The sequence below is a fragment of the Hyperolius riggenbachi genome, chromosome 12, assembly GCF_040937935.1.
Source record: "Hyperolius riggenbachi isolate aHypRig1 chromosome 12, aHypRig1.pri, whole genome shotgun sequence".
In the NCBI taxonomy this organism is placed as follows: Eukaryota; Metazoa; Chordata; class Amphibia; order Anura; family Hyperoliidae; genus Hyperolius; species Hyperolius riggenbachi.
In genome coordinates, this window is record NC_090657.1 from 168,764,023 (window position 1) to 168,777,404 (window position 13,382).

General features: G+C 47.5%; 1 protein-coding gene across 5 annotated transcripts in view; it reads left to right on the forward strand.

Annotated features, from left to right (window-relative positions):
- Positions 1–13,382, forward strand: part of SYCP2 (synaptonemal complex protein 2) — a 198,514-nt gene that overhangs the window by 143,705 nt on the left and 41,427 nt on the right. For all 5 annotated transcript variants that reach the window (XM_068263662.1, XM_068263657.1, XM_068263661.1 and 2 more), the window contains exons 38-39: positions 903–1,055; positions 2,709–2,842. In XM_068263662.1, the coding sequence (XP_068119763.1) occupies positions 903–1,055; positions 2,709–2,842 (287 nt within the window). The remainder of the gene's footprint in view (positions 1–902; positions 1,056–2,708; positions 2,843–13,382) is intronic.

Consider the following 13,382-nt stretch of genomic DNA (forward strand, 5'->3'; position numbering starts at 1 on the left):
GACCATGCGGGCTGGTATAGTCAGGGTGCGGAGCCCCACGCGGCCGGTGCTCCGCATTCTGGCTATCCCAGCCTGCATGGGGGACAAGGGGTTAAAGAGGTCTGGGAGGGGGGACCCCACGTCGTTTTTTTTTTAATATTTCCCACATTCAGAACGAAGTAAGTAAAACTCTTCCCACTTGGGGGAATCTATGAAAATAATACACTATTGTTACCTGTGCAAAAAAACCTGACATTTTCTGCATTTAAAAGACATTTTCGCCCTTGAAACTTAAAAATCGATTTTCTCAAAAACTATAAGGTCTTTTTGAAAAAAAATTTTTTCCTCTTATTCCCACTGATCCCCTTAATATACCCCGGGAATTTGGTGTTCCTAAACTTTAAGCAGGCTTTGCTATTAACCGTTAAAGTCGGCGGGTTTTTAAATGTTTACATTTTTCCTTTGAAACTTTAACATCGATTTTCTCAAAAACTATAAGGTCTTTTTGAAAAAAAATGTTTTCCTCTTATTCCTCCTGATCTCCTTAATATATTCTCCAAATTTGAGGCTCTTAGCATTTAAGGGGGCTTTGCTATTAACCCTTAAAGTCGGCGGCTACCAAACATTGATACATGCGTCAACTTTTCTGCTTCGGGAGCATGACCATACGCATTAATTTCGTAATACCCGTTGCAATGCGAAAATTACGGTTACGCGAAATTTTGCGAAATCCTTCTTCATTACGATTATGTACTTACGGCCATAAACGTAATTACACTAATTACGCGAAATTTCGCGAAATCGTAATTACTCCATTACGCTCATCTCTACTTACATGCATGAAGAGTACATGAAACTTAAGGAGCGGCTGTTTGAGAAGGAGCTATCTATTTGTCACAAGCTGTATTGCTGTTCACTTCCAGGCCCCACAATGCAAAGCACAATGAAGTATCTCAGGCACTTTACCAAAAAGAGCAGCCATCTTGCGGAAGAAAGTGACCTTGTGCCGAAACACAAGAAAGTGAAGCTGGTCCCACGCAGACTCTTTCCAGACTCAGAAGAGAAAGAGAACAAAGGTGAGGAATAGTAGACAAAGTTCCATTACCTTCTAATTAAGTAAACCAGCAGCCCTATCTTCTGAAGGCTGCTGCCACACCTTACATGAGGTTAAACCAGCAGCCCTATCTTCTTAAAGAGACTCTGTAACAATTTTTTCAGCCTTAGTTCTTCTATCCTATAAGTTCCTATGCCTGTTCTAATCTGCTCTGGCTTACTGCAGTCTTTCTTAACTGCACTGTCTCTGTAATAAATCAATGTATCTTTCCTCTGTCCTGTTTGTCGGGCTAAAGCTTGATTGTGTGGAATGTGCAGGGCTGCTTGTGATTGGTAGAAGCGATACACACCCTCTGCAGGCCCCCTGCATACTCTGAATGACTCATACACTATGCTTAGCTGAGCCTATTAGAAGCTGGTTAGTTTGTTTGTAAACACTGCCTAAAACTGTTAATTACAAGCCAGGATTGCAGCAGAGAGTGGCAGAAACAGCACAGAGGGGCACAGGAGAAAATAATGAATAGAATGGTATGCTTTTTATTGTAAGAATATTAGAGTACAGATTCTCTTTAAGCCACACATTACATGAGGTCAAACCAACAGCCCTATCTTTCTGAAGGCTGCAGTCAAACCTGCAGCCCTATCTTCTGCAGGCTGCGGCCACACCTCACATGAGGTTAAAAGCAGCAGCCCTATCTTCTGAAGACTGACTACACCTTACATGAGGTCAAACCAACAGCCCTATCTTCTGAAGGCTGCGGTCACACCTTACATGAGGTCAAACCAGCAGCCCTATCTTCTGAAGGCTGCGGCCACACATTGCATGAGGTCAAACCAGGAGCCCGATCTTCAGAAGGCTGTGGCCACACCTTGCATGAGGTCAAACCAGCAATCCTGTCTTCTGAAGCCTGCGACCACACCATGCATGAGGTCAAACCAGCATGCCTATCTTCTGAAGGCTGCGGCCATATATTACATGAGGTCAAACCAGCAGCCCTAGCTTTTGAAGGCTGCTGCCACACATTACATGAGGTCAAACCAGCAGCCTTATCTTCTGAAGCTTGCGGCTACACCTTACACAATGTCAAACCAGCAGCCCTATCTTCTGACGGCTGCTGCAACACCTTACATGAAGTCAAACCTGCAGCCCTAGCTTCTGAAGGCTGCGGCCACACATTACATGAGGTCAAACCAGCAGCGCTATCTTCTGCAGGCTGCGGCTATACTTTACATAAGGTCTAACCAGCAGCCCTATCTTCTGAAGGCTTTACCAAAAGATAGCAGTAGAGGGAAAAAATCAATCAAGACGCTGCAAAATGATACGTTAAAAATAGAAGAGAGATCAAGAAATGATTGATAGTTGCCGTGTCATTTTTACATGTTGTTTGACCCATCATGAGCCTGATCATCGTTACTGATGGCAGGCATGGGGGAAAAAAACAGCACCAACTGCCCTTATCTATAAACACACCCACTTACAAGAGCATGTTCCATACAACGTGTCTCTTCCTTTTTGACACATTAACAAAAAAAACTTTTTCTAATAATCGTATTTTGCGTTCTTTTTTTCACGACGTTCCAGTACTGTGTAATACTCTGTGTTGAACAACATAACATTGTTTTGATGTAATTTTATGCAAAATGCAGATTTTTAGCTGCTTCTTGTATATTTTCAGCTCCAGAAATGGCTACATCCACGGTCTCTGGGAAGGAGGCGTCCTCGGGGGGTCTGGATACCTGGGATGAAGGTGGCTCTGAGGTCGGGCAAAGGTGTCAGAAAATCGGGAAAGAGGTTACCCGGAAGATTCAGGTAGGAACATTCTGTGGTGTACACGGTGTAATGCGCCACACTGTAAAGAAATGGTTAATTCTGGACTCTAATGGTGAGCAGCGATCTAATTGTAGTCCTCTACACAAATGCTACGATGCTGCACTATAGGATTTACGTTATTAAATGTAACATTTCATCTGACCTGCAGACAGATCTAATGCAAGAATAAATGTGATTCTGTATTGCACACCATTCAGATCAGTTTAATGCATTATTAAATACAGCTTCTCAATAGCGACAGTCAATGAGATGCAAATAACTTCCAGTTGATGCAGGATTATGAAAATCTATGCATCTTGAAAATGGACCAATGGAATTTTACCTCAACGGGATTTGATTGGTTAATTTTGAAGCTGCATAGATTTACACAATACTGCATCAGCTCGAAATTATTTGCGTCTCATTGACCATCCTTCATTCCCAATGTCCTATCCGATTCGTACAACCAACTGCAAAAACATATCTAGCTGGACAAGCACCATCAAAAAATACAACACCTGGGTCAATCGATTAATTACGACAATTTAGAATGTGCAGAAAACCTAAAAGATATGACAAGAATTAGAGAAGAAGTAGGTTCAAAAGACTGCACCAAGCCAACAATATGTCAAAAGTAACACAAAGTTTATTTAGATTTAAAGTACTCCTGAACCCCCCTCTAAAATAGCAGACTTACTCTTTTTTATTTGCTGCGCTGTGATATGCATCACAGCGCCTTTCTCCCCCTTTAGAGCCCCCCTCGCCCCCGTTGTGCTCAGCCGAAATCTTCTACTGGAGCAAAACGTCGAGGATGGGCTAGGAGGAAGTGTCTGTACTTCCTCCTCTCTGCCCATCGTCACTAACTCCCCCTGCACTCGCCGCTATTCGGTCCTATTTACACAGCGCGCTGCGGAGCTGGGCTGTGTGCGGTCTTGGGCTAATTTAGCTGAAAACGATAGTGTACTAATACAGCTATTAGTACACTATCGTTCTCAGCTCCACAGCGCATTGTGTAAATAGGAGCGAATAGCGGCGAGTGCAGGGGGAGTTCTTGATGACGGGCAGAGAGGAGGAAGTACAGACACCTTCTCCTAGCCCATCCTCGAGCACCTGTGCAGAGCGGGGGACAGGGGCAGCGCTAAAGGGAAAGGATTGTGCTGTGACTCCTATGTCACAGCACAGATGACAAAAAGGTATTAATAACATTTTATTTCCATTAGGAGGGTCAGGAGTACTTTAAAACAGAACATCGGTGGATTTATTGTATTTATAAAGTGTAAACATATTATGCAGCACTGGACAATAAATGCATACAATGTAAATAAATGCATACAATGTAAACATGAGGTGACAGACATAGAAGTAGCACACGGTTATAAAACATGCAAACGGTACAAGATACATGAACATGTGATTTTACAGAGACCCAGCAAATCCAGACCTAGTTAGTCCATGAGAAGGGTGTCATTGCTGGGGTTGCAAGATCAAGAAGGAAACACTAAGGGCTCAAACCCACTAGCAGCCTTTTCTAAGCACTAGTGATTTGAAAAAGCTCTTGCTACTGCATTGCTATGGGGGATTTTTATAAAATCGCATTGCTCCAGTGGGATCACACCTATAGCATTACATTAGCAAGAGATTTTCACATCACAAAGCACTCCTAGTGGGTTCCAGGCCTAAAGGGTGGATACACTGCCAAAGACAGTCTAAAGAGTGGGGCAGGGACACCTCCTCATTTCAGTGAACTCGCTCCGGGATTTTTTTTTTCAGTTTTTAAAGTGAACCAGAGATAAAGCACCCTCATGTATTTTACCATATATATCAGTGGGAACATTAGAGAAAACACCTACCCTGCTCTCTGTTTCATTCTTCACTGATCAGCCTGCTTCTTATCAGCCCTGATAAAATCCCCGACTGAGCATTCAGTCTGGCTTTGCTCAGGAATCATGATAGCTGAGTCATTATAGCAGAGCCAGAAGGGGGCAGGCTTGGGCTTGAAAAGATATCAGAGAAGACAGACTCAGCTATGATGATTCCTGAGCAAAGCCAGACCAGCATTTTTAAAAATGCACAGTGCAGAATGCAAACATATGCGTTTTTTCATGCGGCCCATTGACTTGCATTATGTGTTTTTGCTGCGTTCTCCGCAACGCTAGCATTTCTGCCTAATGTCTACCTACCCTTATTCTGCTATTTGTGAATGTGCAGGCACGCATACTGATGCACATGTAATTTGCATATTGCACTAATTATCCTGAAAGTGGTCAGCTATGCACAATGCACTTAACCTTGGTGGGCTATACAACGTATATGCATTTGTTGCAAGTTATTGATGAAAACTTGGTTTGCTAATATTTTTTTGGACAGCTGGGTTGTTATTATGCTATCTTGCTACTACATTATTGCAGGGTACTTTATGCATTTAATGAGCCTACCTTGTATATTCATATATTATTTTTTATGATACCCTCCACTGATAATCGGTTTTTAATTGGTTTTAATGGATCAATAAACTTTGTGTAACTTTTGATGTATTGTTGGTTTGGTGTGATCTTTTGTACCTACTTCTTCTCTATTTTTTTTCATATAATGCCATATGCATTGCTCTGTCCATGGAAGGAAGGCTGTGTGGTTCAGTGACCAGTTTTTATGGCCCTGGTGGCTGCTTACTTAGTGGTTGTGGAATGGTGGGATTTATGGCAGATGAGAAATACTATAGTAGAGCTCCACCTCTTGTGATCTCATGGATTGTAGCATACAATCATGAGCACAGTGCTATCTGCAGTTTTTATAGTGCTCTCTTTATAACACCTCTTAGCACTCTGGTAATGATATGGGGCTCTCACAGTAGAGCAAGGGAGAAGTCCATCTCCAGTCCTCAAGGGCCATAGTCCTCACACACTTATGGCACAACTCACATTTATTGATGGGACTGAATCAGGAGAGTTGTGTGCTTCATCAAGTAGAACACATTTCTCTCTCTGTACTAAACACTGCCATGGATATGGACTTTGAGGACTGGAGATGGTGATCCCTACAGTAGAACATTGGTCAGTCACATGCTGGATGTTCCTCACCTGAAACCATCATCTGTGATTGGTTTGCATGAAATCTACCATGAGTTTTGATGAGCCTCAGGGACCCTGGCATATCCTTAAATAGGAACTCTAGTGAAAATAATGTAATAAAAAAGTGCTTTTTTTTTCAATTATGTACAGGGGTTGGACAAAATAATGGAAACACCTTGAAAATCAACAAAATATATTTTAATATGGTGTAGGTCCACCTTTTGCGGAAATTACAGCCTCAATTCTCTGAGGTATTGATTCATGCAAATTGTGAATTGTTTCCAAAGAAATTTTAGCCCATTCTTCAGTTAAAACACCCTCCAGTTCTTCTAGAGAAGATGGCAGTGGAAATCGACTTCTTACTTAAATCTCTAATAACGACCATAAATGCTCAATAATGTTGAGGTCTGGGGATTATGGTGGCCAGATGAGATGCTCAACTTCATTAAAATGTTCCTTGTGCCATTTTTTAACAATTCTAGCTGTATGGATTGGGGCATTATCATCTTGAAAGATGGCATTCCCCTCCAGAAACAGTTCTTGAACCATAGGATGAACTTGTTTGCCCAAAATTCCTAAATGATCTCGGCAGTTAATTTTTCCATGAAAGGAAATCATTGGCCCGGCGGATTTCCACGAAATAGCACCCAAGATCATCACAGAACCCCCGTCATGTCTTATGGTTGGGAGAAGGCAGTCTGGATGAAATGCTTTCGGGTGTCTCCAAAAGTACACTCGGCCGGAGGTCGGAAATAAGGTAAACGGTAATTCATCAGAGAAAATCACATTTTTCCACTGCTTGAGGGACCAATTCTGGTGGTTTCTACACCACTCTAAACGCTTTGAAACATTTGTCTTTGAGAGCAGAGGTTTTCTAATTGTTTGTGGGGAACTGTACAAATCTGGATCCCATGGAAGAACTGCAGTTTTTGTGGAAACTGAGTTCTGTAGGTGTTCATTCAGCTCTGCAGTGATTTTAGGAGCCGTGGTCTTGCGAGCTTTTCTAACAATTCGATTTAGAGTACGACGGTCTCTCTCAGACAACTTCGGCCACAACAGTGCTTTGCTGAGGACGTTTTTAAATAAAAATGAAAAAAATCATATACTGGTGCTATGTATGAACAGATACTGGTGCTGTACTGTATGTGGTACCCAGTATATAACAGTATATAGATGATTGATTGGTTGGATTGGTCAACTCTCCCTCCCCCTAAGCGGATTGGTCAGCTCTCCTTGTTTACCTGTTTATCAGAGCGGTATGGAAGAATAGATTGCGCTGTGACCATAAAACACGCCTTTGACCCTTCTGGCCCACCCCTATTTACCTCCTTCTTCTCTGCCTCTCAGGTTTTGCACATGTGTGCCTGCGCCGATTCACTACAGTCCTCAGCAGCGAGATCTGAGAGTCAGTAACAGGATTGGACGTATCACTCGGCATCAATGAAACTTGGCGTATAAGACAACCCCTGACTTTTCAGATGATTTGCAAGGGTTAAAAAGTAGTCTTATACTCCAGAATATACTGTACTTGTGTTGGCTGCAGGGATACATTGCATTTAATGGCCTGTGGCTGGTGGACTATTTATTATCCAGTTCATTGGTGGGACAGTCTATTAAATGGGACTGGGCTTCTGTGACTGGGTTGCTCATCCTATGTTCATTGTTTTAGTGTTGTTGTCATTGTGGACATACAGTATACCGATGACTATATTATCTATATGGACCGAACTCAAATGTTTATATCTGCTTTGAAGCTGCAGTAGTTGACATCAGTTATTCCACGCGTATTAGTGTGGAGCATTGTTATTCCATGGTTATTAGTGAGGAGCATTGTTATGCCATGGTTATTAGTGAGGAGCATTGTTATTCCACGGTTATTAGTGAGGAGCACTGTTATTCCATAGTTATTAGTGAGGAGTGTGACGTATGCGCAGTCACCCACCAATTCCTGTTCCCTTTGCTGCAGTTTACCATAAAGCCTCAGATACTGAGGGAATCCTGATGGCAGTCAGCACTGCAGGCAAAGTAACCTTTTGGATTGGTTGGTGAGTCCACACACAGTCCAATTTCGATTGTATATACAATCGATACAATCTGGGCTCTCATATAGAGGCCAGGTCGCTGCCACCAATCCGCAATAAAGCCTGAGAATGCGCTAAGTCTAACTCTAATTTGACAACCTTTCCAGAGATAGAAAAATAACAATATTAATATTAGCACTGTTATGTCAGAACAGCACTTAGACGAACAATTTTTAATCGTTTATTTAAAGAAATAATGCAGAACAAAAAATATAGCAATAGAAACAAATTGACACATGAATAATGAGGACTAAATGGGAAAATAGCTATTGCTAGTTTGAGCAATTTGTCAAGTTACCGTGTCCTTTTGCGATAATAAGTCCAACAGAAGATATGAAGTCCAGTTATGGAAAGTTCTGTGGAATGGATATCAGTCCTTTGATAACATAGCCAATCCCTGATGGTATGGATGGCTGCAGCAGGACTCTCTCCTCTGTCCAGCAGTGTTGTTTTAACTCTTCCTCTGCCAGAGGGCAGAGTTGTAAACAGAGATGGGTGTTGTATGCCTTCTCCTGCCCTTTGTCATGACAAGCAGAAAGAATATGCAATAACTGGAATGGTCATAGCTCGGCGGCAGCTGACCAAAACCTGCAGCGAGTGACACGGGCACGCTTCTAGCGTTCTCTGTGTCACACAGATACCAAACGTGCATTTTGGGGTATCCCAAGGCAGATCACACTGTTGCTTGCTTTCGGATGATGGTAGGAACATGCTGAGTGGTTCCACCACGCACAAGTCATTATTAATAATTAGCTGCTAATTTTGAAATGGCTAGCATCGACAGAAAACTGATTAATTTAGTTAAATGTCTGAATGACTTATTCTTTCATATCAAGGTGAAAAAAGTCATTTCTCTACTCTGGTTCAGGCTAGGTGCAAGAATGTAAATGGGTCCTAATAAGTTTATGAGAGGATCTGTTCCTCTCCTTATCTTTAAAACTAGGATAGGAGAAACTTCCTGGAGAATCTTTATTGCCCCCCTTATAGATAACCTTTTTCCTGTGTGGATGGTCTGGTTTTAGGGTAAATGGCTTCTCTCAGTAAGTACAAACAAACACTCATTTTCTAGAAGCAGGCTAATGAATGTAAAGGGGTACTCCAGATCCTATTTTGTGCCCATTTTTGTATGATTGCGCAGATTGCGTTGTTCTGCTGGTGAACCCGACCGTCACAAAGAGCACCATTATTCCATGGTTATTAGTGAGGAGCATTGCTATTCCATAATTATTAGTGAGGAGCATTGCTATTCCATAGTTATTAGTGAGGAGCATTGTTATTCCATGGTTATTAGTGAGGAGCATTGTTATTCCATGGTTATTAGTGAGGAGCATTGTTATTCCATGGTTATTAGTGAGGAGCATTGTTATTCCATGGTTATTAGTGAGGAGCATTGTTATTCCATGGTTATTAGTGAGGAGCACCGTTATTCCATGGTTATTAGTGAGGAGCATTGTTATTCCATGGTTATTAGTGAGGAGCATTGTTATTCCATGGTTATTAGTGAGGAGCATTGTTATTCCATGGTTATTAGTGAGGAGCATTGTTATTCCATGGTTATTAGTGAGGAGCACCGTTATTCAGGCACGTGCAGAGGGGGGTGCTCTGGGTGCCCAGGCACCCCCCCCCCCCTTTTTAAAATCAGCAAAAAAGGCCCCTCTGATCGCGCAAAATAAGCCCCGCCCCCTACCGCGGTAAGCCCCGCCCACCTGCGAGAAGCTCCGCCTCCACCTGAGGCACTTTCAGGTGAAGAGGCCTGGATAGGAATCCTAGTGTGGCATACTGACCCCACCCTCCACCTAGGACCCATACTGACCACTACCTCCCCAAGCACTCATATTGACTTCTCCCTCACCCACAGGGACCTCACCATCCACCTAGCACCCACAGTCACTTCTCCCTCCCCAGCACCCACAGTGACCTCTCCCTCCACCTAGCACCCACAGTGACCTCTCCCTCCACCTAGCACCCACAGTGACCTCTCCCTCTACCTAGCACCCACAGTGACCTCTCCCTCCCCCAGCACCCACAGTGACCTCTCCCTCCCCCAGCACCCACAGTGACCTCTCCCTCCACCTAGCACCCACAGTGACCTCTCCCTGCACCTAGCACCCACAGTGACCTCTCCCTCCACCTAGCACCCACAGTGACCTCTCCCTCCACCTAGCACCCACAGTGACCTCTCCCTCCACCTAGCACCCACAGTGACCTCTCCCAGAACCTAGCACCCACAGTGACCTCTCCCAGAACCTAGCACCCACAGTGACCTCTCCCAGAACCTAGCACCCACAGTGACCTCTCCCTCCACCAGCACCCACAGTGACCTCTCCCTCCCACAGTGACCTCTCCCTCCACCTAGCACCCACAGTGACCTCTCCCTCCACCTAGCACCCATAGTGACCTCTCCCTCCACCTAGCACCCACAGTGACATCTCCTTGCACAGCACCCACAGTGATCTCTCCCTTACTCAGCACCCACAGTGACCTCTCCCTCCACCTAGCACCCACAGTGACCTTTCCCTCCACCTAGCACCCACAGTGACCTCTCCCTTACTCAGCACCCACAGTGACCTCTCCCTCCACCTAGCACCCACAGTGACCTCTCCCTCCACCTAGCACCCACAGTGACCTCTCCCTCCACCTAGCACCCACAGTGACCTCTCCCTGCACCTAGCACCCACAGTGACCTCTCCCTGCACCTAGCACCCACAGTGACATCTCCTTCCCCAGCACCCACAGTGACCTCTCCCTCCACCTAGCACCCACAGTGACCTCTCCCTCCACCTAGCACCCACAGTGACCTCTCCCTCCCCCAGCACCCACAGTGACCTCTCCCTCCACCTAGCACCCACAGTGACCTCTCCCTGCACCTAGCACCCACAGTGACATCTCCTTGCACAGCACCCACAGTGATCTCTCCCTTACTCAGCACCCACAGTGACCTCTCCCTCCACCTAGCACCCACAGTGACCTCTCCCTCCACCTAGCACCCACATTGACCTCTCCCTCCACCTAGCACCCACAGTGACCTCTCCTTCCCCAGCACCCACAGTGACCTCTCCCTCCACCTAGCATCCACAGTGACCTCTCCCTCCCCCAGCACCCACAGTGACCTCTCCCTCCCCCAGCACCCACAGTGACCTCTCCCTCCACCTAGCACCCACAGTGACCTCTCCCTGCACCTAGCACCCACAGTGACCTCTCCCTCCACCTAGCACCCACAGTGACCTCTCCCTCCACCTAGCACCCACAGTGACCTCTCCCTCCACCTAGCACCCACAGTGACCTCTCCCAGAACCTAGCACCCACAGTGACCTCTCCCTCCACCAGCACCCACAGTGACCTCTCCCTCCCACAGTGACCTCTCCCTCCACCTAGCACCCACAGTGACCTTTCCCTGCACCTAGCACCCACAGTGACCTCTCCCTCCCCCAGCACCCACAGTGACCTCTCCCTGCACCTAGCACCCACAGTGACATCTCCTTCCCCAGCACCCACAGTGACCTCTCCCTCCCCCAGCACCCACAGTGACCTCTCCCTCCCCCAGCACCCACAGTGACCTCTCCCTCCACCTAGCACCCACAGTGACCTCTCCCTGCACCTAGCACCCACAGTGACATCTCCTTCCCCAGCACCCACAGTGACCTCTCCCTTACTCAGCACCCACAGTGACCTCTCCCTCCACCTAGCACCCACAGTGACCTCTCCCTCCACCTAGCACCCACAGTGACCTCTCCCTCCACCTAGCACCCACAGTGACCTCTCCCTCCACCTAGCACCCACAGTGACCTCTCCCTCCACCTAGCACCCACAGTGACCTCTCCCTCCCCCAGCACCCACAGTGACCTCTCCCTCCACCTAGCACCCACAGTGACCTCTCCCTCCACCTAGCACCCACAGTGACCTCTCCCTCCACCTAGCACCCATAGTGACCTCTCCCTCCACCTAGCACCCACAGTGACCTCTCCCTGCACCTAGCACCCACAGTGACATCTCCTTGCACAGCACCCACAGTGATCTCTCCCTTACTCAGCACCCACAGTGACCTCTCCCTCCACCTAGCACCCACAGTGACCTCTCCCTCCACCTAGCACCCACAGTGACCTCTCCCTTACGCAGCACCCACAGTGACCTCTCCCTCCACCTAGCACCCACAGTGACCTCTCCCTCCACCTAGCACCCACAGTGACCTCTCCCTGCACCTAGCACCCACAGTGACCTCTCCCTCCACCTAGCACCCACAGTGACCTCTCCCTCCACCTAGCACCCACAGTGACCTCTCCCTGCACCTAGCACCCACAGTGACCTCTCCCTGCACCTAGCACCCACAGTGACCTCTCCCTCCACCTAGCACGCACAGTGACCTCTCCCTCCACCTAGCACCCACAGTGACCTCTCCTTCCCCAGCACCCACAGTGACCTCTCCCTCCACCTAGCACCCACAGTGACCTCTCCCTGCACCTAGCACCCACAGTGACCTCTCCCTCCACCTAGCACCCACAGTGACCTCTCCCTCCACCTAGCACCCACAGTGACCTCTCCCTGCACCTAGCACCCACAGTGACCTCTCCCTCCACCTAGCACCCACAGTGACCTCTCCCTGCACCTAGCACCCACAGTGACATCTCCTTCCCCAGCACCCACAGTGACCTCTCCCTCCACCTAGCACCCACAGTGACCTCTCCCTCCACCTAGCACCCACAGTGACCTCTCCCTCCCCCAACACCCACAGTGACCTCTCCCTCCACCTAGCACCCACAGTGACCTCTTCTTGTACCTAGCACCCACAGTGACATCTCCTTGCACAGCACCCACAGTGATCTCTCCCTTACTCAGCACCCACAGTGACCTCTCCCTCCACCTAGCACCCACAGTGACCTCTCCCTCCACCTAGCACCCACAGTGACCTCTCCCTCCACCTAGCACCCACAGTGACCTCTCCTTCCCCAGCACCCACAGTGACCTCTCCCTCCACCTAGCACCCACAGTGACCTCTCCCTGCACCTAGCACCCACAGTGACCTCTCCCTCCACCTAGCACCCACAGTGACCTCTCCCTCCACCTAGCACCCACAGTGACCTCTCCCTGCACCTAGCACCCACAGTGACCTCTCCCTGCACCTAGCACCCACAGTGACCTCTCCCTGCACCTAGCACCCACAGTGACCTCTCCCTCCACCTAGCACCCACAGTGACCTCTCCCTCCACCTAGCACCCACAGTGACCTCTCCCTCCCCCAGCACCCACAGTGACCTCTCCCTCCACCTAGCACCCACAGTGACCTCTCCCTGCACCTAGCACCCACAGTGACATCTCCTTCCCCAGCACCCACAGTGATCTCTCCCTTACTCAGCACCCACAGTGACCTCTCCCTCCACCTAGCACCCACAGTGAC